This window comes from Harpia harpyja, chromosome Z (assembly GCF_026419915.1).
Source record: "Harpia harpyja isolate bHarHar1 chromosome Z, bHarHar1 primary haplotype, whole genome shotgun sequence".
NCBI lineage: Eukaryota > Metazoa > Chordata > Aves > Accipitriformes > Accipitridae > Harpia > Harpia harpyja.
Window position 1 is genome coordinate 5,811,177 of NC_068969.1, and position 25,310 is coordinate 5,836,486.

A 25,310-nucleotide genomic window follows, 5' to 3' on the forward strand; every position below is an offset into this window, starting at 1 on the left:
CCCTCACCAACGTGGTTGCCCTTCTCTGGACACGCTCCAGCACCTCCATGTCTTTCCTGTAGTGAGGGGCCCAAAACTGAACACAGGACTCAAGGTGCGGCCTCACTAGTGCCCAGTACAGGGGAACAACCACCTCCCTGCTCCTGCTGGCCACACTGTTCCTGATACAGGCCAGGACTCCGTTGGCCGCCTTGGCCACCTGGGCACACTGCTGGCTCATATTCAGCCGGCTGTCAACCAGCACCCCCAGGTCTTTCTCTGCCAGGCAGCTTTCCAGCCACTCTTCCCCAAGCCTGTAGCGCTGCATGGGGTTGCCGTGACCGAAGTGCAGGACCCGGCACTTGGCCTTGTTGAACTTCATACGATTGGCCTCAGCCCATCGATCCAGCCTGTCCAGATCTCTCTGTAGAGCCTCCCTACCCTCAAGCAGATCGACCCTGCCTCCCAACTTGGTGTCGTCTGCAAACTTGCTGAGGGTGCACTCGATCCCCTCATCCAAATCATCAATAAAGATATTAAACAGAACAGGGCCCAACACCGAGCCCTGGGGAACACCACTTGTGACCCGCCGCCAGCTGGATTTCACCCCATTCACCACGACCCTCTGGGCTCGGCCATCCAGCCAGTTTTTCACCCAGTGAATAGTGCACTTATCCAGGCCACGAGACGCCAGCTTCTCAAGGAGTATGCCAAATTGCAGAAGGAGAAAAGATGACTCTAACAGGAATGGCTTCATCAGGAAAAAAAAAGTAAATATGTGTGCTTTCAGCCACACGAAAATCGGAAAAGGAAGAAATGCTACTTCAGTTCCTTGTTTGGTTCACTTCCAGTTAATGCTGTTTACTTCTGTGATCCTGTGCTGGTTACCTAAGAAACCAAGGAAGGTCTGAAGGGCTCTCCTATCAAAACTGAACATATACGCAAGCAGAAGATGTACCAACACACATAAAATGAGTGTAGGCTTTTCCATTAAAAGAGTATTATAGTCATGAAAACATAATATGGGTAATATTACATTCTGTAATACAGGTAAACATGAGGAATCTGGTACTCTCTGCTTTTTAAATACAAGCTGTATTTAAACCAAAAGACAATGAAGTGATGCTTACATAGAAGCAACTATTTACATGTTTGGATATACACATTTACAAAAATATACATGCACTCGCAAAAAATTCTTATCAGAACAGTCTCCAAGTTCTCCAAGAGCAAAACAGGAATATGACTGGAAAGTAACCAAATGCAGTGGTTAAGCTGTAAAAATCTGAAAAAAGAACAAACTTACAATATCCTTTTTCATCAGACTTTTTTGAAAGTTGTCTTAGATTAATAATGCAAATTCTTAAATGTGTTCTTTAAAAATCCTGAATTAAGCTGTGCGAGATCACCCAGCTATGCTTTTCTTAGGGGAGTAGGATAGAGAGAACCAAATTGGATGAGATTTATAAATGTTGGAAAGATTACATGTTACATGTCAGGAAGGTTTCTGATCCTTTGGGTGACTAGTGAGTATTGTTCTTTCAACTTGGAAAATAAATCCAATCTTCCCACAGGAAAAAAGTTAAAGAAATAAAATACTAAGGGTAAGGAAAAAAAAGTTTACTGGGTTCCAATAGCAAAATAGATATAATCTCCCACTAGATTAAAAAAATGTATTCACACTTACCTTTACATTGGGCTTCTTAATGGAAACACCTCTGTACCAGCCTAAAACCAGATAAAACACACTATATTAATTTGTGGCATTTCTTACTTTACACAGAAGCAAACTGACTGAAAACTATACAGTTACTGAGATCATCTCAAAAGCCAGCTGTGCCTCACACAGGTCAAATTTTTTAAAGTGTTTTGTTTGTTGGGGTTTTTTTTGATTGTTGGGGGTTTGTTTTTTTATCATTATTATTATTATTCTTTTGCTCTGCAATGATGAAAAGCAATTAAGAACCTGGAATGCTCCTGTTTATTCCCACCAGGAATAAAAGCAGGTTAGTACACTTATTCACTGTACTCACAATCATTAGCCACTGTGGCAAATATGCATTCAGTGCTCATGCAAGAATCCGTACTGATCACTTTTTTTACATGAGTCTCTTTGCAGTGTTTATCTTAACAAAATCTCCAGACTTCAAAAACCTGTCCTTTTAAGATCAGGAAAAGCCATTATCATCCATTTCTAATATTGTTTAAACAAATATAATTCTTTTGCACGTGTCTGGTCTTATGTATGTCTGTGAGACTAGAGAACAGACTTTAGGATCTAACTTCACAAACCCAATTATTCTTCTTGTATCCCCCATCAGTTAACAGTCCCAGACAGGGCAATAAATCAGGAGTAAAAGCCAAAGCTGCAAAAGCTACAAGTTAAACAGAAGAACCCAATTACTCCCGTATTACAGAGGTGAAAGTAATGTCACTCCAGGCAAGATTCATCAGGAAAAAAGTGCTGAAAACACCATTCAGTTTAACAATGGAAAAGGAGCACACTTTAGCCATCATGGTAGATGAGCTGTTCTTCCACTCCATAAGACACATAAAACTACCTTGAATTCTTCTTAAAAACACGCTGCTCTCTTCACGTCTGGGTCTAATGCTTCAGCCCCAGAACATAAAGCTAACCATTAACACCTGAGCCTGGAATGCCCCACAGGAGCCTGGGCAATGAAGAGTGCCAGGATGCAAGTTCTGTGGAGGGGGCCTGGCCATCCCTGGTCATCCAAAATTTGTGGGCACAGTTGGCCAGGCCCAGCTACTACTCAAGCAGCAAGTTCAACTGCCTGCATGTCACTCTTCTATCTACTGCAGCCCAGTATTCAGACAGGCAACAACCCACACTTGCCAAACCCCTAAAATTTCACATAATCTAAATCCACTTTCCATAAAAATTCCTCTCATTTTTCCAGCAACTTCCTCCTTTTAATTTTTTTTTTTTTTTCTACAGAGGACAGATATAATTTAGCATCTGCAGCATTTAAAAGAGCACTAGGAAAACTTGTCAGTAATTTGCTATGAAGAATAGAGAAGAATAGAACAAAGTAACTGTGTATTTTGTCTCAGAAAAAGGACTTAATATTTGGCTGAATTATGACATGAGTCTCATTTAGAGGCTCAGAAGTGGGGAAGAGGGCCTTGATTTTGTTTTAAAGACAGCCTGCTAGTCTTGAATTTTTTTTTTTTTTTAAAGGAAATATGAGTCAATATAAAAGAAAATAATTGATGAATTCAAGACATTTGCAAATCTTAGTATGGAAAAAATTAAAATCTATCTTCTTTATTACACAAATTTCTTATGAAGATAGGACATAACACAAAGATTTATTTTCCCATTAAATCATTGCTTAAATTAAAAAATAAAATTTTGTTTTTCAATTTATTTCTTAGTTGATCAAACTTCATGGCAATCATATCAATATAAACATATATGCACAAACACCACATACAGATCCTTAAAATGAGTAATTTCTAAAACTCCACACAACTGTGCCTGCAACACCTGCTTTTGAGTAACAGATGCTACATATTTTTAAGGTCACAGAAAAAAAAAAAGCATTTATTCTCTGACTCATTGCTACCAATATTAAATGCAGCATGCTGCTAACTTCTATATTCATAGACTGTGTACCTTAGAAATAAACATACGTTTTAAGCTTTAAGACAGAGTGGCAAACTTCTTGGTAAATATGGAAAAAAGTGGTTTTATCTAAGTTTGTGAACAGAACTGTAAAGGCAGAACAAAACTTGATAAAGCAGGTGTCTATTAAGGATTTAGATGTGCAGGGTAGGGGATGAAACACGTTTTCAAAAAACTACCTTATTTCTGAGTTTCCTGTTCTTAATCCCAAACCAGATTGTCAAAGATTAAAAGATATGTGTTTACAGAGTTGTATAAAACAGAAATGGAAGGACCCCTGAGGAATCATCTAGCTCATCCAAGCGATGTCTCTAAACCTCTCCTCACAGATGTTTAGCCTTTTTTTAACAGTGTCCAATAATTTATTACCAGGACTGAATAACACAGCACTCCTTGCCTGGAGAAAATGATCCATACAACTTCCACAAAACATAAATTCCGAGGTACTTCTGCACAGTATTCCAAGGAAAGAGTATATTTCTGCTACTCCACACAGACCAGTTTGAAAGCGGTGGTGTTGCACAGGCATCTTTTTAGAACAGACTTCTTCCACGGATCAACATCGGCCAAGAAAACTGCATGTAACAGTAACGTTTTGGTATAGTACTTGAAAATCTAGAATATTTATGTCAAGTGGAGATGGCAAATCTTCACTGGACAACCTATTTCAGTGGCTCAGACAACATACGTGCGCTTTATAACCTGAACTTTCTTTGCGGCTATTTGAATCCAGGATTTTTTTCTTTTGGAGAATATGGAAAACATTTTGTTGACTTCTCTTTTATAGGTACTTTTATAAATTTGAAAAGTGGTATATTTCCCTTTTATCTTGCAGATTGTGCTCTCCAGATCTTAGTTTTTCTTTTTTTCTTTTTCAATGTGGTATAATATTTTTAGAATCACCCTTCTGTTTTAAGTTTCCTCCAACTCCATGCAAGCAACATACAGTAGAAAGAAGAGCTCACCAGAACCTGAAAGTGCTAAATTGCAAAATGCAACTCCTTATTTGTTTACAATGGACACCACCAAAAACTCATTCTGTATCTCAAACTAAAAGCTATGAGAAAAGGTACAATGCTTTTTTAAAAAACACATTTAGAAAATTGCATCTGCATTATTCACTAAAATGAACTAAACCTTCATTCTGGAATTAGTCTTAAATAGATTAATATTGATCTAATCATCTATTTTAAAGAACATTTATTTTAGAGGATTTAATTATGACAGTCATCGAATCCAGGCAGGTGCTTCAGCTAATTGTGATCACAACATGCACTACACAGACCTCAATATTGACTCCTGTCTTTAGATGTTACTGCACTACAAATAATTAATTTTTAATACTTTAGAATTATGGCATTCATTTTCTAGTGATACATGGCCTTTAAAGGGTAGTGACTTCAAGGAAATGGTGAAAAAGATGGGAGAAGCAGAAAAACATGGCTATGAAGCGACAAGAATTTTGTGAATAAGTTAATGTGAAACAATCAGGAGTATCCACAATTTGAACAGAATAACTGTCTAGTAATTATCAGTAACTAATAAGAATCTGCGAACAGATGCAGTTAAGGCATAAGGCTAGAGCTGGAACACCTACAGTCCCTACAGAGAAAGACTGCGTTTCATGCACACAATTCCGCCCCGCATTTCCTTTTCTGACAGCTACGAATACTCTCAAACTGCTTGACCTAGTGGATGACCTAGGGAAAGGAAGACAGATAATTCTGTTTTTCAAAAAATGAATCGCCATACTGGGTCTGGCTGGGATGGAGTTAGCTTCCTCCACAGTAGCCTGTCTGGTGCTGTGTTTTGGATTTGTGGCTAAAACACTGCTGATAGGAGACCAACATTTTGGCTATTGCTGAACAGTGCTTGGACAACATCAAGGCTTTGCCTTTTTCCCAATGTGCCACCCCAAGCAAGCAGGCTAGTGGTAGGCAAGAAGTTGGGAGCGGCCATAGCTGGGACAGCTGACCTGAATCAGCCAAAGCGTTACTCCGTACCATATAACATCATTTATTATAACACCAAAAATTAGCCTATTAGAAGCACCATTCTAAGCAACGTCCTATTTAGGATAAGAAAGAGAACATTAAATATATCCTAAACAAGCCTGATGAATTTCAAGTATTATATCATAGTCAAAATACGAAGCCATCCTAGAACAGGCAAAAATACTTTGATGATACAGATGACATTGCAAGCAAACTTTTTTTTTTCTTTGATCACACAAGAAGATAAGCACAGGATGAGCCTACTGCTTACGCCATAGCACAATAACAACCGAATAAAGCACTGTTAACGTCTGAACATTTATGAGAAGCTGGGGATGAATGCAGCCATTTGGACTGCATTTTAATATTGCACTGATGCGTATTTCTGGGTAAGTGTCATGACAAAGCCACGTACTTGATAAATTTTGATGAATGGAGGTGCAAAGCTTTTTATTTGTTTGTTTTAAAGAAACTGGTAGTATGATAAGACATAATGCCTCAGTAAAACAGAAAGTGTCAGTGCAGGAATCACAATTTCCTAATCTAACTGATTTTGAACCTCATGCTTTACATTCTCAGTATACACAAGACAAAGGTTTAATCCACATGCTGTAGAAAAAAAATGAACGAATCATATCCATTCCAGTGTGTTCTGGACAAGTCACTATCTTAAAGCCCTATTCCAACTTCGCCTTTACATGGACTCTACTGCACAGTGCAGGAGATAAACCAAGCAGACTACCTGAAGCAATACAGCCACACTGCACAGTGATCCATTCCAGCTAAGCCTACCATAGAGTCAAAACATTACGTTTCTAAAGTGAAACAAAGAACCCAGGAAAAACCACAATCTTTTACAGCTGCCTTTTTCAATACCATCTAACAATATTTGATACAAGCTAAGAAAAGTGAAGAGTAGGCTGATCAACAGCTCTGCCCTCTGTATACCCTACACAGCACATAATCCCCCAAAGAGCTACAAGAATTAGTTCCATAGTAATAAAACTTCAGAAAAACAAAAGTACCCCATTATGCCTGTTTCCCCTGCACATTAAGACCACCACTTCCTCATAACTTTTTCTTCAAAATGTATTGTCTATACATATATTCACACTGTAGGTTACTTGCAGGCCAGTAATAGAAGCTAAATTACTTAGCAGTATATGCAAGAAATGTGTCCCTGTCATTCCCTTTGTTTCTAGGGCTTTTTCAGCTATCCTAAGAAATATTAGGCTTCCTGCTTAGCTCCTCTGAACCCTAGAATTCAACAAGGCTTCTGAAGATGCAGGACAGAAAAATGGATTGTGAATGTATATACCAACATCACATATTAAAAAAATGCTTAGGTAAATAACATATCTTTCACCTACAACTACCTGTACACAAAGAAATTCAGTGTAGGAAACTTGAAGACATATTAGAAACCTGCATACTCTTAGATATAGACTGAAAAACAGTCTTTCCAAAGATGTATCACACTCAGAAGTCTCAGCAATTGTACAATTCTAGTTAAATTGCAAAGGGAGCTCTGAGGCAGGCCTGCACATCTCAATCTCTTAATCTGAGCGATTAGAAGAGCTTCCAATGTTTTTTGCTCTTTACTTGAAAGTGCCTTGAACAAAACAGGATATGCTTTCTAAAAGCCACCTCACAACCCTTTCTAGATTTCCACTTCAACGAGAGTTCTGTCACACGGAAAAAGCTCGTCCCTTTTGAGCATTCATTTGCAGAAAAACAAAAGGGTCCTAACTGAAAGGTACGGATCTATTTTTCAGAAAAATTAAGCCCAAATATCCAGGTTAAATAAAGTAGCATCAGCTGCAGACTGTAGGAAAAAACAAATTCCACATACAATTTCTTGACAAAGAGAATTCTGAAAATAAATTACATAAGTATTTACAGTAAGTCCTAAAGCTAAACTTGGTTCTTAAAGAAAGCAATGTTAGTAGAATCTGCTACAAGAACTCAGACCTTCTTTGTCCTACAAGAATGAGTATACTTTGCAGTAATGTAACTCTCAAACCTGGAGGAAAGCTATCTTTTGCATATACTAGCCAATAAACAATTGCTTTTACCTTTTAATCTGCATATAAGCTGCTGTGCAGAACTAAAGGTACTCTAAGTGACCCAGAAGAGGGATAGTAACACTGCTTAGCAAAGCTTCTTGATGCCGAAGCCACTCAATGCCAAGACCACTCTGTTCTGAGCTTGATGCTCTGAGCAGTGCCAGGACAGGATGAGCAGCAGATGAATACCCAACCCATCCTGCCAACACCATGTCAGGGAGCAGCCTCATGCCAGCAGAACCACGGGAATATGCTTACAACACAGTCAGAGATGCCACAACAAAAGCAGAAGAGAGAGAATTCGTTTTATCTTGGTGTTAGCCAAATAGAAGGCCATCAAGAAGTCATTCCTGCGCTCCAAAAGACTAGTCTGAATAGCCACGCAAGATCTTCCGCAGCAGCTGTGTGGGTCCAGGAGATTTCAGTTCCACTGGCACACTCCACAAAAGGCAAAAAGGAAAAGGGGTGAAAAGTGAAGAAAGGCAAAGAGGAAAAGGGATCTCTCACTGGAAACATCCTTCTCAGGGTAAACCCAAATTACTGGGAGTGAGTCAGTTTGGCCCAGCCAGCCACAGGACAGCTCCCGACTCCAGGTGGAAGGAACCCTGCATTGCTCCCACAGCAACATGACAGTCTGCAGTGTGATTCCTCACTCATCTGTATGGTACAACTTGGAAGCACGGCAAAGATATTGCTTCTCAGGCACACCAAATTCTTCAAGAATTTAAGAAAAAACCCTAATTGCAATCCATATCTGCCGCTTAAGTGTCCCAAATACTGGAAAGCCTTCATTCGACCATGCTGTCGCTGCTGGAATAACAGAGGGAAACTTGAAATATATTATATGCATGGCTTAAGAACACACACACAAATTAAAACCATGTAAATACTTGTGTGGATACCAGAATTTGCATGGGTAATATTATATTCTTTTAACTGGCACTTCAGGCATCAGCTAGTGTTTCTTTTCTTCAGTGAACATATAAAAGTCTCAAGGTAATAATTTAAGTCACTGAAGTTGTAGCATTTTTAATCTAAAGAAAACTACTCCCTAGCAATAAAAATAAATGGACAAAACAGACATTTTAAGTCTACTCTGAATGCCAGTGGTAGGGCAATAGCTGTATGACTTGAAAAATAGGGTGTTCTTTAGAACACGTAGACCACGTGTGTTTCAAATAATGAGTATGCTCATACTTTGTCACTTAACAAAAGAAAACTCTTTCAGCATTTATAGGTAGCATACTATTGCCATACCCTTTCACCTCCTCGTGCATGGCATGTAAAGCAGAGAACACCACTTACTGTTTCAATTCTCTCTCAGTAGCAAGATCATAAGTGGAAGGACTCAGAGGGGGGAACAGAGAGAGGGGAAAGCTGTGAAAGATAAGCATACATACAACTAGTATCTTGAAGAATATTTGTTACCTTTGAGTGACACTGCTGGAGGACCTCAGAGTCCTTCATGCAAACAGTAACTATAAAACCACCCTAGTAATATCATATGCTTTATAGATAGCATAACATTTGATGAAAACATGGATGGAGCTTTTGGTAGCTTCAGAGGAAAGGTAGACACTAAGTCCATGGGTTTGAACCCTGTCATACTGAATTATTGGGGGGAGGGGTGGGTGGGGAGCAGTGGGAGGCATTTGTCCGATTTAGACAGGGTTCGAAAACAGCAATTTAGATGTTTGTGGTCTGGCATGAAAGCACACAGTGTGGCAGGCACACAAATTGATTGAAATTCAAAAGTTCCAATTTCAAGCACATGAACAAGATCCATAGTAACAAAGACAACTGTATTTCATTGCATTTTATTTAATATATGCATAGACAACCACAGTAAAAAAAGATTCTTTTAAAATGTGTTATCAACTGGTATTCATATTTATTAGCCTTAAAGAGACAAATACATGTTTGTGTGTGTGTGTGTATGCGTATGTTCCTTTACCCTGCAAATACATACAAAACTTAGCTGCAGAGGTACCTGAGAACTTGATACAGGAAATTACCTACTCTTTCATTCAATTGCTCTAAATACAGCGACTGCTTTTTACACCAGTCACTACAAAAGAGCACTTGCTCTTTTGTAATAATACAGTTATTCAGTAAGTCATTATGATTAAAAATAAGCACATTCAGAAGTATAGCTAATATCTGAATCTTTGTCAGCCTTGAATTCTTCAGCGAGTCTCTGAAATCATTCTTCATGTCACTAGAAGGTTTGCATGTATGGGAATCCTTTTAATCCTGACAGCAAAGTCCCTACTGTAGAGAATTATGCACAAACTATTCTAAGAAGTGAAGCTGAAACAGCAATGGATCTTCTGTTGACTGCCACAGTAGTGACCCTTATTTGCATGGATTAACATTAATTTATCCAGTTTGTCTGGACAAAAGAATCCCCAGCAAATAATGCAGAAGTGGAAGATGAGGTATGTTTCATTCTAAATTTGCAAAGCAAACCAAGGACCATGTTAAACAACGACTTAGATAAGAACGCTTAACCAACGACTACTTTCTTTCTTTTAAGAACCTACTTTGCACATTAGTGTGCTTTTTTGCATAATTCACACATGCAAGAGCTGCAGCACAGACCATCTGAATATTCAGATGAGTTTCATATTGTGAAGTTCCAGATGTTATTATCAAAATTAATATACGTTTTTATATATGTAAAGTCCATGGCAAAGGGACCTCAACCAAAATGACAGGATAAAGGGCTTAAAAAACAAAACAAAAAAACCTCTGTACAAACACCTCCTTCCACCCAGGAAAACACTTTGTCTGAGGGCCTCCTTTCTCAGCAATTTGAAGACTGGCATGAATTGCCTTTGAGGAATCATCCTCAAAACTACTGGCAAAGGAAATATACAGAGCCTAATCATTATAACACTGTAAAGAGACATTGGATTATGCTTTTCTGTAAGCAACCTGCTCCTCTGAGATCATGCTTTTATTTCCCAGAGTTTGAAAGTTTCCTTGATTACCAGAAATAGTTCAAAAATATCATGACTGCTTTCAGCAATATACACTGTTTTACCTTAGAGTTATACCATCCCATGCAAAGTAATAAATTTTTCCTGAGCTTGCACCATGTTCTAACTCACAAGACCTGATAGAATGACTACAATCAACACTCAGTGCTCGAGTAAAGCTTAGCCCATTTCACCACGTGTTTTTTTTTTTTAAAATTATCATTTGCAGGTATAATACTACAGTTATTGTTTACAACATGCTTCTTCATGGATTAAACATCACTATTGCACTGCAAAACTCTCATTCAACAGAAAATTTTTTACAAGTGTAGGTGAAGCAGCTACTACTTTCCTAGAAAAATTAGCATGTAAGAGGTCACTTTTTCACAGAGTTAAGTCAGTAGGTAAACAAACAAAACACCTGACTACAAGAAAAAGCATCAAGAGCAAAAGACTGTTCTAGGCATGAGAGAAGAAAAGCAGTCTTCTGACAAGCATGCAGAAGGTTTGTGTAGCAATGTTAACACTGGAGATGAAAAATGACTGTAAACTGAACAAACACAAAAATAAACGTACAACTTTGTGGAACGCTAATTTGGAATTCAAATTTGTGGATCTCGTTTTGAATTTCTTTTAACACTTCAGGATTAAGGTTACACTTTTCCACCTCAGACTACAGCAAAACATGTTCTCATACTGTATCTTGTCAACCTATTTCTCAATAGACATGTTTTACACCACCTGCTTACTCTGAGTATTAGGATAAAAATCATTCTCCTTTTAAATACAACAACTTCAATCACACTATTCACATGAATAAAGCAGAGGATTAGGACATTCAATTTATTCACACAAAAACATCTCCAGCCACATAAGAAAGAACTATAGTTATAACATTTACAATGGCATCTTCCTCCAGGTACAAAAAACCACATGAATATAAATGCAAGGCAGTCCCCCCTAAACCCATACTCTACATTTTTTCCAGTATTGCTCCCAAATGATTTGCTAATCTATCTCATAACTAATATTTTTCATGTGTTCAGATGTTTCTAAATAATAAACACTGACATACTTAATTGAAATGCATAACGGTAACACTAAGAAAATATAGTAAAAACAAAGATAGTGATTATGTACTTTACATGATGAAAATTCACTGTAAGACCTAATTACAATACAACAATCAGGTCAGGGTTCAAGATTTTCTGGACAGATGGTTAACTTAAAACACACTGACCCCCTGTCAGACTGGATTAGTGCCAACAGCACTCAGCCTTCCCTACGGAAAGTGGGTCAGATTAGGTTTTATTCAAGTGCTTTGATTTGATGCATCATGATTTCCAAACAACTTATTAAAATCTGCTAGAATAAGATATTTGTATATACTCATATAGAAAATGGGATTCCTTCCTGGACATCACACTTACCTTCACATTTCTCTAGGATCTGGACAGTTTCACCTAGTTCCAGGACCAAGCCTTGCGGTACAGCTCCTCGGAAGCTGCATATCACTAGAGGGTGGGGAAAAAGAGAGAGAGAGAGAGAGACATATGAGGGTTGAATCTTTGTGTGAATTTTTCTTCTAAGCATAGCACTTTAGCTCACTCCTTACATAAAAATAGCTATTACATAGCTGCCCAGAAAAACTGTCAGCCAACTTTTCCTCATCAGATACCTTTATTTCAGCCCTTATCAGAAATTAAGCTTAGCAGTAACATAAAAGCTGTGCTTTTTAAAAGATTTTTAAATTAAGTAAGGCTTGTAATCACTTTAATCACCAGCCCCTGATTCATATTGCATACAAACATTTCCTTGTCTCACAATTCTTACTCTACTACACAATCCATCAATGGTACAGGCAGTCCTAACTGCAAAGATTATAATAGGAAGTCAGCTGCAGAAATTACTTTCCTCCAAGTTGAAACTATTTCAAGTACCATCTGTGCAAATAATACACTGCAAAAATCCTGTATTACCATACGTTATTATATTTAAGTAGATATATAAAAGAATACATAAGAATCTGTACTTTTCATAAGCATTAACTAACATGACATACATCTTAAATATTTTTCTAGGTATCTTTAGTTTTCATTAACCATGGAAAATAAGAACCCATCTTAATGTTTCCGAAAATACAAATACAATAAAAAAATTACTAAATAAACCTCAATTTAAAAAAAATAATTAAAAAATCACCATATTGTATAATGATATATTCTTTAACCGTATTTATCAAAATACAATAGGGACATGGGTAGTTATCTGAAACATGACATGTCAAAACAAAGGATGAACTGTAAATAAAGTCTGGCCCCCTCACCCCCACCCCCCAGTCCCATAATGCCTGTTCATCAGCATTTAAAAACTCCCTCAGGCACAGATTTAATTTAATCATTCAAGTACCTTGTTCTAAGTAAATACATGCTCAGCCACAGAGGACGCCCTATATATCACCTTCACACACACTGGAACACTACAAGTGGAATTCCATGAGTTGAAATAGTGACCTCCAGTGGGCATCGTCCTGTTTTCCAATTTAAGAGAACACTGCCCTTTAAATGCAAACACTCAAGCTATGGTTGAGATGTCCCATGTGATGGAGCTGCTGCATTTCATCTCCTCCCTGAACATCTTTTTATGTCAAAGCCACTGAATCCCTTATGACTAAAGCCTCTCTGTGCAGAAAGTAAAGCAGTTAACCAGAAAGTCTGAAGTCCAGGGAAGAACACCATGGAAACTATCATCTGCACCATCTACCACAAAGTATGTCTCTTGAACCTTGAATTTCCAAGGAATAATGAGAAAAGCATAGACAAAGCTTCTACCAAAACAAAATACGGTTTCAACGGTATACGCAGATTTCATAAAGGGAAAGGGCAAGAAAGAACTACATACACCAGGTGAACACCCACACAGATGAGACCAATATGAGAAAGAATTTGAATCAAAATCTGAAAGGAACCAAACAGCATCAAGTATTTGCTCTTCCACAGTGAGAATCAATGCAGTGATTAATTAAAGCGGAAAAAACTAGGGATTCCACCAACATACCTAAACTCTTCTCTCAGCTTGTACAGCCCAGCAGAAGTCACTGCTGGTTAAATGAGGTTTTAAATTCTTGTTTACATCAGAGACAGGAGGAACATAACAATTGGCTCCAGACTGGAGTAACGCACACAACATAATGCAAGAAAAACACTAAGCTTGTCAGCACTCTGGATTCATTCTTCACCCATGAAGAAATTATAAATATGGATTTTAACCAAAGAAAAACTACTTAATGCTTCTCCCAAAGCACAGGAACATCGACAATTACCAAACAGTTAACTGGCAGGCCACAATCAAACCTCTAATGGCTTCTCCTTGCCCCTCCAGTATTTTAGATAGCAGTACCCTTTAAATACAGAAAATGGGGTTTTTTTTCTAATAGGCAATTTTACCAAAACAAGAAGGTACAAACATCTTCTATTTTTAAGTTGTTTTGCAAAACACAGTCCTAGATTAAAATAACACTACTTTTCTGTTCAGATCAACAAAAATACTAAAAAATTCAAGTATGTCTCAAAACCACAGTATTTCAAAAATCCTGGGTGAAAAGCTACTATTGAAAACACCAGAAAAATGCAGACATGGTAACACAGTAACAAGATACATTCATTTATGAGAGTAATTCTAGATACACGGTTACTAAAAAAAATTAATATACACATGATAATATTAAATCCAATTTCCAAGCCACTTTCAACTTCTCTGAATGTGCCAAGATTATCATGACACAGAGACACCACTCACGGGACACATGGGTATTAGTGGTTGTAGACAAAAGAGTAATTTGAATTGTAGAGAGATTAATGACTGACTGCTCTTACTCAGCTGAGTCCAACAAGTAATAGTCTGAAAAATATTATTGCATGTTAACACTGCATTAGAAGTTTTGAATTAGCAAACAACAGCTGGCTTCCTATGACAATTATTTATTATATGAAAACTACTGAATAAAGGATGCAACCAGGAAAGAAACTGGATTTGATGCAACTACTAGTTCTTTGGTCATCAGATACTTGCCTATTATGCAACAACAAAAAGTGAGCTTGGAATGAAAGGTAAAGGAAAGGTACCAGGAAAATAGAGTGCTGTTTTTAGCAACTGCCGATGTAATAAATTTTAAAAAAATATGCCCAAGAATAATGACTTTAATATATTTAGGCTTACAAGAAGTAATTCTAATAGATCTGTTAGTTCATAGATGCAAACTGTCCATTTATAAAGGATTCTACTGGTCACACAAAGAAAATCTGATATAAGGACTCTACTGCATCAATATGTAATCAGCCCTTTAGAATTCAGAGTAGTCTATTAATAAGATAGCCAAAGCTCTTTTCTTAGGTCTACTTGAGTCAAAAAAGAATAAATAAACAAAATCACAGAACAGAAATTAATTGATCCCATCAGCTGTAGATACAATCTGGATGATCATTCTCAATTAGAAAATAAGTTCTCACACAAAAATAACATCCATCTCTCATTCCTTGTTCCTAATACAGCAGCATGAAATCTAATTCCTTCATCGATAAATTCGTAGTCATCCATAAATTATGTAAGTCTCTTCTGTTTGACAATTTTAATAATCAATAGGGTATGTGAACAGCAATATGGCTATTTCTGAAATAACAGAGCCAAATCTCAAGAGTTGTTGACTTTCCAGCCACACTAAATGAAAGTCAGGAAAAATTAAAGAACCCAGATAAACTGACCCAAGACATCAAACCATATCTTATTAAGACTGTTTAACAAGAACACAATTTAACATCTCTGAGGAAAAAAAAAAAAAAATGGTAAAAATAGCTACTGATTGTAACAGAATCCCTGAAATTTGAGGCTATTTTATAGTCTGATATATGATTCCAAAGGTTACTTCCAAAGTTATGGATGTTACTCATTTGTTAAGCTAAAAATGCACTATGCAACACAATCTTATTTATGAAGTCACTTTTAGGTACACAATTTTTCTTGGCAGTATTATTTGAAAAATATGAACAGAAATGTATATGGGAAATACGGAATAATTTAACCATTCTAGAGAAAATAATTTACAGAGAGGACTCCAATAACTGACTTCTGTCCTTCCCACAGAGAAATTCTTTACAGCATATGATCATCTACAAAGTGTCCGTCAATCAACAACTCTCCATCATTTCTTACAAGAGTCGTCCCCTCAGTCACCAGAATAACTCGGTTACCAGAAGTAACGCATCATCAAAATAGGCATACAGCAAAGCTTTTACCCACCAGTTAACAGACCTGAATGATCCCTCTTGGATTCCAGGACAGACTGCTGAAATATTTAACATCTATTTTCAGATAGTAAACCCCTTGACATCATTCAGGTTTATAAGAAGGTCATAGTTCCCCCTCACAAAACAGAATTTCAGCCAGCAGTTAAACCCAACATTCTGCCAAAGAGGAATGTTCTGAAAAAGCACCATGCACCGCTTTCAGGCATTATCTCCAAGTCAAAGGTTCCTTAACTGTGGTACTTGAATGGTATCAAAGTGGGCCACAGCAAAAGGAACCCTTCCCTCTGCACCTCTGTAATTTATTAATGAGAAAGGCACAAACTAGTTCACATAGGCACTTCCTTTCATACTGTTTGCTACAGTTTGAGAGTAATTGGGGGGTATAACATTTAAGAACGGATGGAATTGGAATAACAGTCTAGAAAGCCAAAGACCCAGGAGAGGACAGATTCAGAAGTGTTTTCCTTGCCTATGGACATGCCCTGACACAGCATAAGCAGCTGCATTGTAAGCCACCAGCAGTTTGAGAAACTGCTTCAAAAGAATAAAGGTACACAGGTAAACACGAACATCTTAAGAAAGGGTCAATGCATCTTTGCATAGCTTACTGATTCCTCACGTGTTAGATATCTAAAGGAGCTGCTTGTTATATGGACAAAGAAGATCCAGTTGATACAATGCAGTAGGTTTTACAAAATCTATTCTGAAACAGCCCCCGTCAAAAGCTCTTGCAGAAACTGAGCTTGGCTGTCAAAGTAGGAAGGCATTTGCACAGATAAACAGCTAGCTAAGAGAGATGAAATAGAAGTAGCCAGTTTTCTCAGTGAAGACAGATTGACCAGCAAGCTCTAAAGGGATCTCCATTGGAGCCTCTTCTCTTTAAAGTATTTCTAAATGATCCAGAAAAGCTGATCATTTAGAAAAGTGACAAAGTTTGTGAAGCCACTCAAGCTATTCAGGGTAATAAACAGTTGCAGATGGACCTAAGTACTGCAAGTAGAACTGGCAGACGTACACCATTTAGTTCATCTACATGGTGTTTCAGGAAGGATGAACAACCCTCATCTCTCATCCAAAACGACTGTCTCTCCCCTTGCTATTACCACACTGAGTGAAACCCTGGAATGTTACTCAGAGTTTTTGTCATAAGCTCGATGCTCAGCCACTGCCAAGCACCACCCCTCTCACCACCACCACATCACAGCAGAATACTATCTTTGGGAAAAAAGGGAAGACACCGTTACCTGCAGTACTGTATAAAATTCACAACCACCCCCTCGTGCCAGTTTTCCCCTTTGTCGAAAACGTATCCTTTGTCGTAAAGGACGGAACAGCATAAGGAAAGGTAGAAAGAAGTGAGACAAGAGATACAAAGGACTGCGTAAGGGCTTTTATACGATTAATTATGAACCAAGATAGGACTCTTCTACCAGTAAGACTGACAGATGAAAGGGTTGGAGAGACTATAATTGATAAGTTGCATGGAGAAGGTGAACAGGAACAATTGCTAATCATCCCTTCCAGTACAAAAAGCAGAGCAGTGTCAAAAGAAACAGCAGAAAAGAGTTCAGGACTTTATTTAATAAAGTACTTTTCCACATAGTGCATAAATTGTGAAATTCCTCATAAGACACTGTGGGTGGTAAAAAAAAAAAAATAATGAAAAAAAAAATCATTCAAGTTCAAAACCAAACAGGGCAAATTAATGGATGCATACCACCGTAGGCTCATCAAGTCCCTGACCCAAAAAGCACTTAAGTCTTGGGAAAGCATCACATATGATTATCTTGCTGTGCTACTATACTGTAAACACCTGCTATTGGTCACTGTCAAGGGCAGGACACTGAAGGAGATGAGTATGTGGCTGGACTGTTATGATCTCTCACACTGTTATTATGGAATCACAGCCTCAGCTTCTGTTGTCCCTTGCTATCTGTTGATTTGTGACCTCATCTGAACACCATTATGGCAAAAAGAGAGAATACAATTCACAGTTAGAGAAATGCTAAATTAGATTTCATGTGTGTCATTATTACTTTCTGCTGCCCTCCTAAATAACAGAGCTGTTTTCATTTTTGCTGTGGTATAATTTAAAATATATCTTCCTTTTGTAATTCCTTCTAATTCAATTGCTTATGTCCCAACTTCCCCACCCAGTCTCACCTGGGTCGCAATGCTTCCACAGATCATTTTTCTTCTCAAATGAATTATGTCAATTACATGATAAACATAGTAATAAAATGTGTCACATTTTTTACACAAACAGTGAAAAAATCCAAAACAAGAACAGGAAAATGCCAGAGTACCGTCCAGCACAATACATCCACATAAAGATCATGCAGCATCTAGCTGCTAATTCCACTCAAACATCATTTTTTCTTAGCATATACACAAAAATACTTTGCAGCACAATGAACTGACATAGGTATATGCCTTCTCACATACTTTCTAATTTTTTCAACCTATTTCGAGGCATTGTAGTAAAGCCCTCAAAAATATTTTGACATTGCATAATGTTGTATTTAAATATAAAATATCAGTTCAGCCCATAATAATTTATTTTCATAAAGGAACAAAGCCCTTTTCCTGCCCTTTGCCTCCCCACCTTCCAAGATGTATCAATGAAAATTGGAAGTATTTATTTGGAGGGCTGAGAAACAAAATCAGTTCAAGAGGTTTCCATGTTTACATTGTTCCGTTTTTCTTCTCCAAATCTAAACTATGTTTCTCTAATCATAAAGTCAGGCTTTTTCAAATTACTATTTATTTCTCATGTTTTCTCTTCCACAAGAGAAATTATTGCTGCTAGAACAGATCCAATATGCTAAAACACTTTTTTTTTTTTTCTTTAACCCAAGATGTTGGTGAGGCCAAGATTCAATGAACTCTATGGGTTAACTTTGGGGAAAAAAAACCCACAACATTTCTTATTATCAGCTGTGAGCATGCCTTTTCTTTCTTTTTTTTTTAAGTTTCACTGGGTCTTTTTTAGTTGCATAACATGACAAACAAAAATTCCTTAAACTCCTTCCACTGTTAACAGTCATAATTTTGCAAACTTTTAACATATCTCTGTTTACTCATGACTTGAAAAGACAAATCTTCTTGTCCTTTGTGACTTTTTTTTCCAGTTCTCAACTCAATATTATTATTATTATCTGTCTTACTAAAATTCTGGTAACTTGCAATATTTTTAGATGACACCAGCAGAACAAGTGTTTCAGGTTAAAGTATGCCATTTAATTTTCATAAATGCTTTGAACTAGACTCAACTTGCAGTTACTCAGGTTGTGCATTGATCACGCCCTAAGTGTATCTTCAACCAAATTAATTTCAGAAGGAATGGCAAGGATAATGTATAGGAGAAGCATAGCAGCAGTTGTGTTGCCCTATACCCAAATTACTTAGCTCCATACCATTTTTTAATCACACTGAGCAGACACCGAATTGTGTTCTGTGCTACAAATGTCAAAGTTCTGAATTTTTCTGATGGTGTAATTTATGCTTTATAACATGTAACCAAATTTTAAACTCACACCTCTATCACACCAGCTACGAATTTGGTGTTCATGTTTACTTAGGGTAAACACATATAACAAACTCTTAAATTTCACAGTCCTTATAAAGAACTTCGTATTCAACTACTACTAGTTATTGCTATTACTAGTTAACATGGAATATAAATCAATCCCTGAGCCTAAGATTGACTGATACTGATTAATCTTTAAGAAAATAATGTAATTACTTCAGACTGATAAATTAATGTTATGATGAGGATGTATCATTCCTTAAAATGTTTTGGGTTTTTTTTATTGATCCATTAAAAGTGTCTAGTATAAAACAGTATAAACTAGTTTTAACAGCTGAATGAGATGAACTTTAATTTCTTCCCTGTAATACCCAGATGATAATAACGGCTCCATGAAACATAACTTGAGTCACTGTAGTAGGCAAGACCAAAGATGGCTCTAAATCCAATACCTTTTCTCTAAGAGGCTAAAACAAAGAGGTGAAGGAAGGGCATTAGAATATGGCAAGGATGTATCTTTCCCCAACTTGAGCCACCTGTGGATTGGGACTTCCTAAAGTAGAAGCTTTTGTTAGTATTAATTTTATATATGTATTTAATAGCACTTTCTATACTTTTTCTTCTACAGAGCCACCCAAATGTTTTTGAACCACATCAACTTTTAACATCCACATGACCCCAGAACTCCATGCTTCACTTGTGCATCGTATAGAAGGCGTTTTTTAGTTGTTCAGATCCTGCATCACCAATGCCCTCTGTGAACTGTATTAAAATAAAAAGAGTGAACAGTGAATTTCTATTCTTCCATTCCACAGTATTTATTGTTTTAGAATCTCGCAACCTACCTCTTCTTAATAATTTATTTTCCAAGAAGGGTGACAGATGTTAATTCTTTGTATTTACATATGGCAGACAGGGAAAAGTCTCTAAGCCACAGCAATATGACTGCACAAGAAAATAAACCACCATGGAGACAAGTTACCATACAGAGGAAAAGACAGCTAAGAGTCAAGATTTAGCTTTACCTTTTTGTGAGGCAACTGTGTTGCACAATCACGCCTACAAGCAGCAAAGAATTAATGCTTTCCAAACCACCACATACCTTCCAGCCTGACCCTCTCTCAGAACTACAAACCTTTTTCCAGCAAAAAGTAGTTATTGCCAACAGAAAATTGTGTGTTTAATAATTTAGAAGACCAAAAAATAGTTGATGAAGGAAAAGAACCCCTCACATTTTTTATAGCAAAAATAAAGGCCAATATGATCAAATTTTTGTGGAACTGCTTTATTAAACCTGGCAGCTTCACAGATTGCACAGTTAGACTCTGATGATATTTGACAAGGGAGGAGAACCGCAAGGAAATTAAAATGAAAACATTTTCATTTTATTCTACAAATACCTAGAAGAATGTTTTCACCTTCACAGTGTACCTTCCAAGTATTTAAAAGATTAATTATGGGTGAGGGTTTCAATTACCTGCCAGAAATTAATGTGTGACATGCAAATTTATTTGCAAGTTAAGGCCACATTCAGCAAGTGTGTTTACAAAGAAAACAGGGAACAAAAAACAGGTCTAGTACTTCCAAAACATTCTGCTGTTTAAGCAAGATGGACTATATGAAGAATTTAGGTATGAAGGAGAGGACATATCCAATTACACCCTAAAAAAACAACTACCCAAATAAAACACAAGGTTTTCACAGAAAGGGGCATTTCTTGCAGAGTATACTGGTACACATGACACAGAACAGGGCTCTAATCCGATTGGAATTGCCAGGCACTAATGTAATACACACACACACAAAAGATTATCGAAAGCTGATTAAAAGCCATCCAAACATTACAATCGAAGAGTAGGGATTAAACAAAAAACATGATTTAAAGAGGGCTAAAGAATTTTTTGACCTTATTAATGGTCTTTATGAACTTTTATGCAAAACCTTGAGGAAGAAAAATATACTTCAGAATTGAAAGCAATCTGTTACACTTAAGGTTCTGTATATTACCAAAATTACACTACAATTAAGTGAAGGTATTTCAGGCTGGTCGGGGAGCAGTGGCAGTTGCTAGGCAGCATCTGCTCCTGTCAGGGATGCTTCTTTCTTTGTGCAATACAGAACCTCAGCCAGGAATACTGCCACCAATGGATTATTACAAGGCAGCTTACTGCCATCACATGGCATCTGCAAAGTGCTCAAACTGCTGCCTAGCAACACCGCCTCTTTCTACTGAGTCATACCATCACTATGAAAATATTAATGTAAAAAAAGAAACGGATGCCTGAGAAGAAAGGTGATCATTCACTAGCAAAGTGAATTATTGCTAGCATCCTTCCCCTACCCTCCAAGATAAAAATAGAGATTAGGCTCAAAAATCATGAGCTGTTTAAAATAGTTTTGCACATCCTGGTGGCACTGAGGTAGAATTGAAGAAACAGACCAAAAGCCCACAGCATTGTCCACTACCTTAGCTGTATTAAGGAACTGATTTTGAGCTGCTAGCTTTGCAGGCATCTATCCTACTCATCCCCTTCCTGTAAATCTATTCCCTCAGCTATCAGTTCATTCAACTTCCACTCTAGCAGTAGAGAACTCCCTCACCCATACATCATTCCCTCTATGTGGGAAGTAAATGCAGCAGTTTCTTCTTCTCCCCTTTTAAGCAGAGACAAAGGCTGTTTCAGTTTCTGAAACCCTTTTCCCTCTTTCCAATACCTAACTTGCAAAGAGGAGAAACACACTGACCATGCCACACTCTGCACAGAGAAGCGTGGAGCCGTTTTGCACTGCTGCATTCCACAGACCGCAAATGTGAGCCAGAAATGGCTATGCTTTACTGTTGAACACCAGGAAATGAAATAAGAAACCAGACAAGTTTTGAATGTCCTGGAGGATGGAGATTGCACCACCTCTCCAGGCAACCTGCTCCAGTGCTTTACCGTATGCATTAAGGAAATCAATGTCCCATACCGTAATTTGCCACCACTGCTCCTCCTTTCACTGTGCAACTCTGAGAAGTGTCTGGCTCTGCCTTCTCCGTAACTCCCTAAAAGTAGCTAATCACAAACTAGACCCCTTCTTATCCTCCCCTTCTACAGGTTGTACCACCCTAGATCTCGCAGACCCTCCTCTCTCGTTGTGTCCCCCAGCTTCCCAACCATCTCCCAATCTCAGTCGTCGTACTGTGAGATACAGTGCTCCAGATGCAGCCCCAGGAGTGATTCCCCAAAGGAGGAAATGGTAACTTCCATCAACATCCCAGTTACACAGGAACACAGTCTGGTATGCGGCTAGCTATAAGAGAGCATCACTGATTCGTGTTCACACATGCAAAAACATAGGTATCATCCCACAGCATTTTACATCCTATCCCATTTTACACTGACTACATCGTAAGACTTTTAGTCCTCCTGTCTAACTGCTAAATAAGTTCATAACATGCTAAAGTTACCTTGGCATTTACGGTCAGTTTGTGCATTTCCTGTAAGGAGGAGGAAGGCAAGAAAAGGGCAGATTTGTATAAGTGTATTTATCAGTATACCAGCTCCTGCATCTTAGTTGAAAACTCTGTATTTTAGCCTATACTGTCTGCCACACAAGAACTTTTGTGGACATCTCAAGACAGCTTACAAGACCGCTAAGAAATCTTTCAACCCCCACACAAGAACTTTGACATTTTTGGTAAACTATTTGCTACTAAAATACCAAAAAAAATGAAATATTTGCCTGACATAATTGAAAATGCTTTTTTTTTTTTCCATGAGACCTAAAGAATTTTTACCTCATCTAATCTTGACTTAAGCAAACATACATTGTTTAATGCTATCAACATCATCTGGAACTACTGGGAAAATCCTCTTTTTCTCTTATTGCATCTTCCACCCAGGCTGAAATAATTTTTTTTTTTTCATTATTAAAAGAAGAATACTGTCTTGTGCCAGCAACCTGAAATGTAGTTACTCCAGAGTTGAAAAAATCAGCAAGATCAGAAGTTGCAGTTTAGGGCCTTGCTGTGATGAAGGAAGTTAGAGAGAAAAGCCTATTTTCAACCTCCACTTCCCCAGAGACAAAAGAGAAGCTGTTTCTGCAAGACCAACGCTTCAAAAGCAACCTTCCTTGGGCTAAAGCGCTTAGACCACAGAGGTAACCAAATACTTATCAGAAAAACAAAACCAAAAATAAACAACAAACCACCAACACAGCAGAGCAACTTTGTTCATAATTCCAATCAGATCAACCTACTCAGAAAGGCTGAAACAGAACAGCAAGCGGGCAGAACAGATAGCTGCAAATTACTGTGCGCATGACAGAGCGATGAGGGAGTACGACTGACAGCAGCAGCACAAGCTGTTCCAAGCGGATGCTTAGCTGCGTGGTCAGCAGACAGCAAGCCCAAGCACATCAGCTCACAGAGCTGGTCTTTCTGTGCCCTGGACCAGCTCTTCCCATACTAACAAGTCATCGCCAGAGGAACGGCCAGTCAATATAACCTTTAAACAGAAACACAGATGCGTAGATGATTCACCTAGTCACTCTCTTCAGGCAAGGCCAGGTGCACAAGTAGCATGCAGCACTATTTTGTACAGTATGTAATAGCAGATTGTCAGGGCAAAATTATCTCACAAAAATGTTGATCCTGCTTCACTAAATGCACTGAAGCTAGACTGTTGCCTCTTTGGTTTATGAAAATTGAGTTGCCCATCATTCAGCTTATGAGCATTTAGAGAGAGAAAAAAAACACAGACACATCAAAGTTCAAACCACAGTTTTCAATAACCTTCTTTTACAATAATCCATGTATTTTTTGGTTATTTACCCCACACTGGCTGACACTTTCTCATTTGTGCCTACGCTCTCTGTCCCTGTATATAATACAGCCATATATACATAAATGTACATAAATGAGAACATTTGCCTAGGTGAAGTGGGCAACTTTATGCAGACATTTCCATAGGCATTTTTCTCTACAAAGGAAGAGATGGGTGAAATAAAAACATCTGCTCCTGTCCTCCCAGATCCAGACCCAGTTACTGGAAACACATATTGCTCCCTACAGGGACTATTTAACACTGGCTGCCATATTCTCCCATGAAAGGTTTTCTGCTACCTTTACAACTTGTTCCAGTAGACCACACACCCCAGCAAGACAAAGGATTGTATGCAACCCAATACCCAAACAGGCCTGTAAGAAATTATATATTGCTTTCAATTGGCTTCTGTTTAACTGTTCTTCTGGGTTTCTCTGACATGTATGCAAGGCTTCATTTATCAAGATCAGAAGACTGAAAGGGCAGGTATACTAAATTAACAGTTGGCATAAACATCTCATCCATAAGCACATTTAGAGGGAAGAGAGAGGCCCCTACTGTTCAAATACACAGAAACAAGAGATTTCTGGAACAGTAAGCCACCTGCCAAAGCACACTGAACTACACTCTAGCATGCTGGGTAGCTCACAGACTTATATTCAGAATAAACAAAATAATTCACCACTCCATCAACTACCTACTGCCAACACTAAAAGCGTTTAGTGCATAAGCTTCCTTACCTTGTAACATCTAGACAAACCTTTGTTTTTGTTTCAGAGAGTAAAGAAAAACCTTTATTTTTGTTTCAGAGAGTAACTGGTATCAGCTTACTTCCGAAAGCAAAATGACCTGCTTTTAATCACCAAGAGTTAGCTGGCACCACTTGTCATAAGTTTTTCTTAAGGCTTAATATCCAGAAAGACTCAAGAAAAGAAAATGTAGTCAAGTGCTGAAGTGGGACAAGAGGGAAGTCTTATCCTTGTAATAAGTAATCACCTCAC

The 25,310-nt window shown here is 37.8% G+C and overlaps 1 protein-coding gene across 16 annotated transcripts in view; it reads right to left on the minus strand.

Annotated features, from left to right (window-relative positions):
• Positions 1 to 25,310, minus strand: part of DOCK3 (dedicator of cytokinesis 3) — a 229,496-nt gene that overhangs the window by 196,357 nt on the left and 7,829 nt on the right. For all 16 annotated transcript variants that reach the window (XM_052776412.1, XM_052776406.1, XM_052776413.1 and 13 more), the window contains exons 2-3: positions 12,100 to 12,183; positions 1,667 to 1,707 (exon numbers count right to left, since the gene is read on the minus strand). In XM_052776412.1, the coding sequence (XP_052632372.1) occupies positions 1,667 to 1,707; positions 12,100 to 12,183 (125 nt within the window). The remainder of the gene's footprint in view (positions 1 to 1,666; positions 1,708 to 12,099; positions 12,184 to 25,310) is intronic.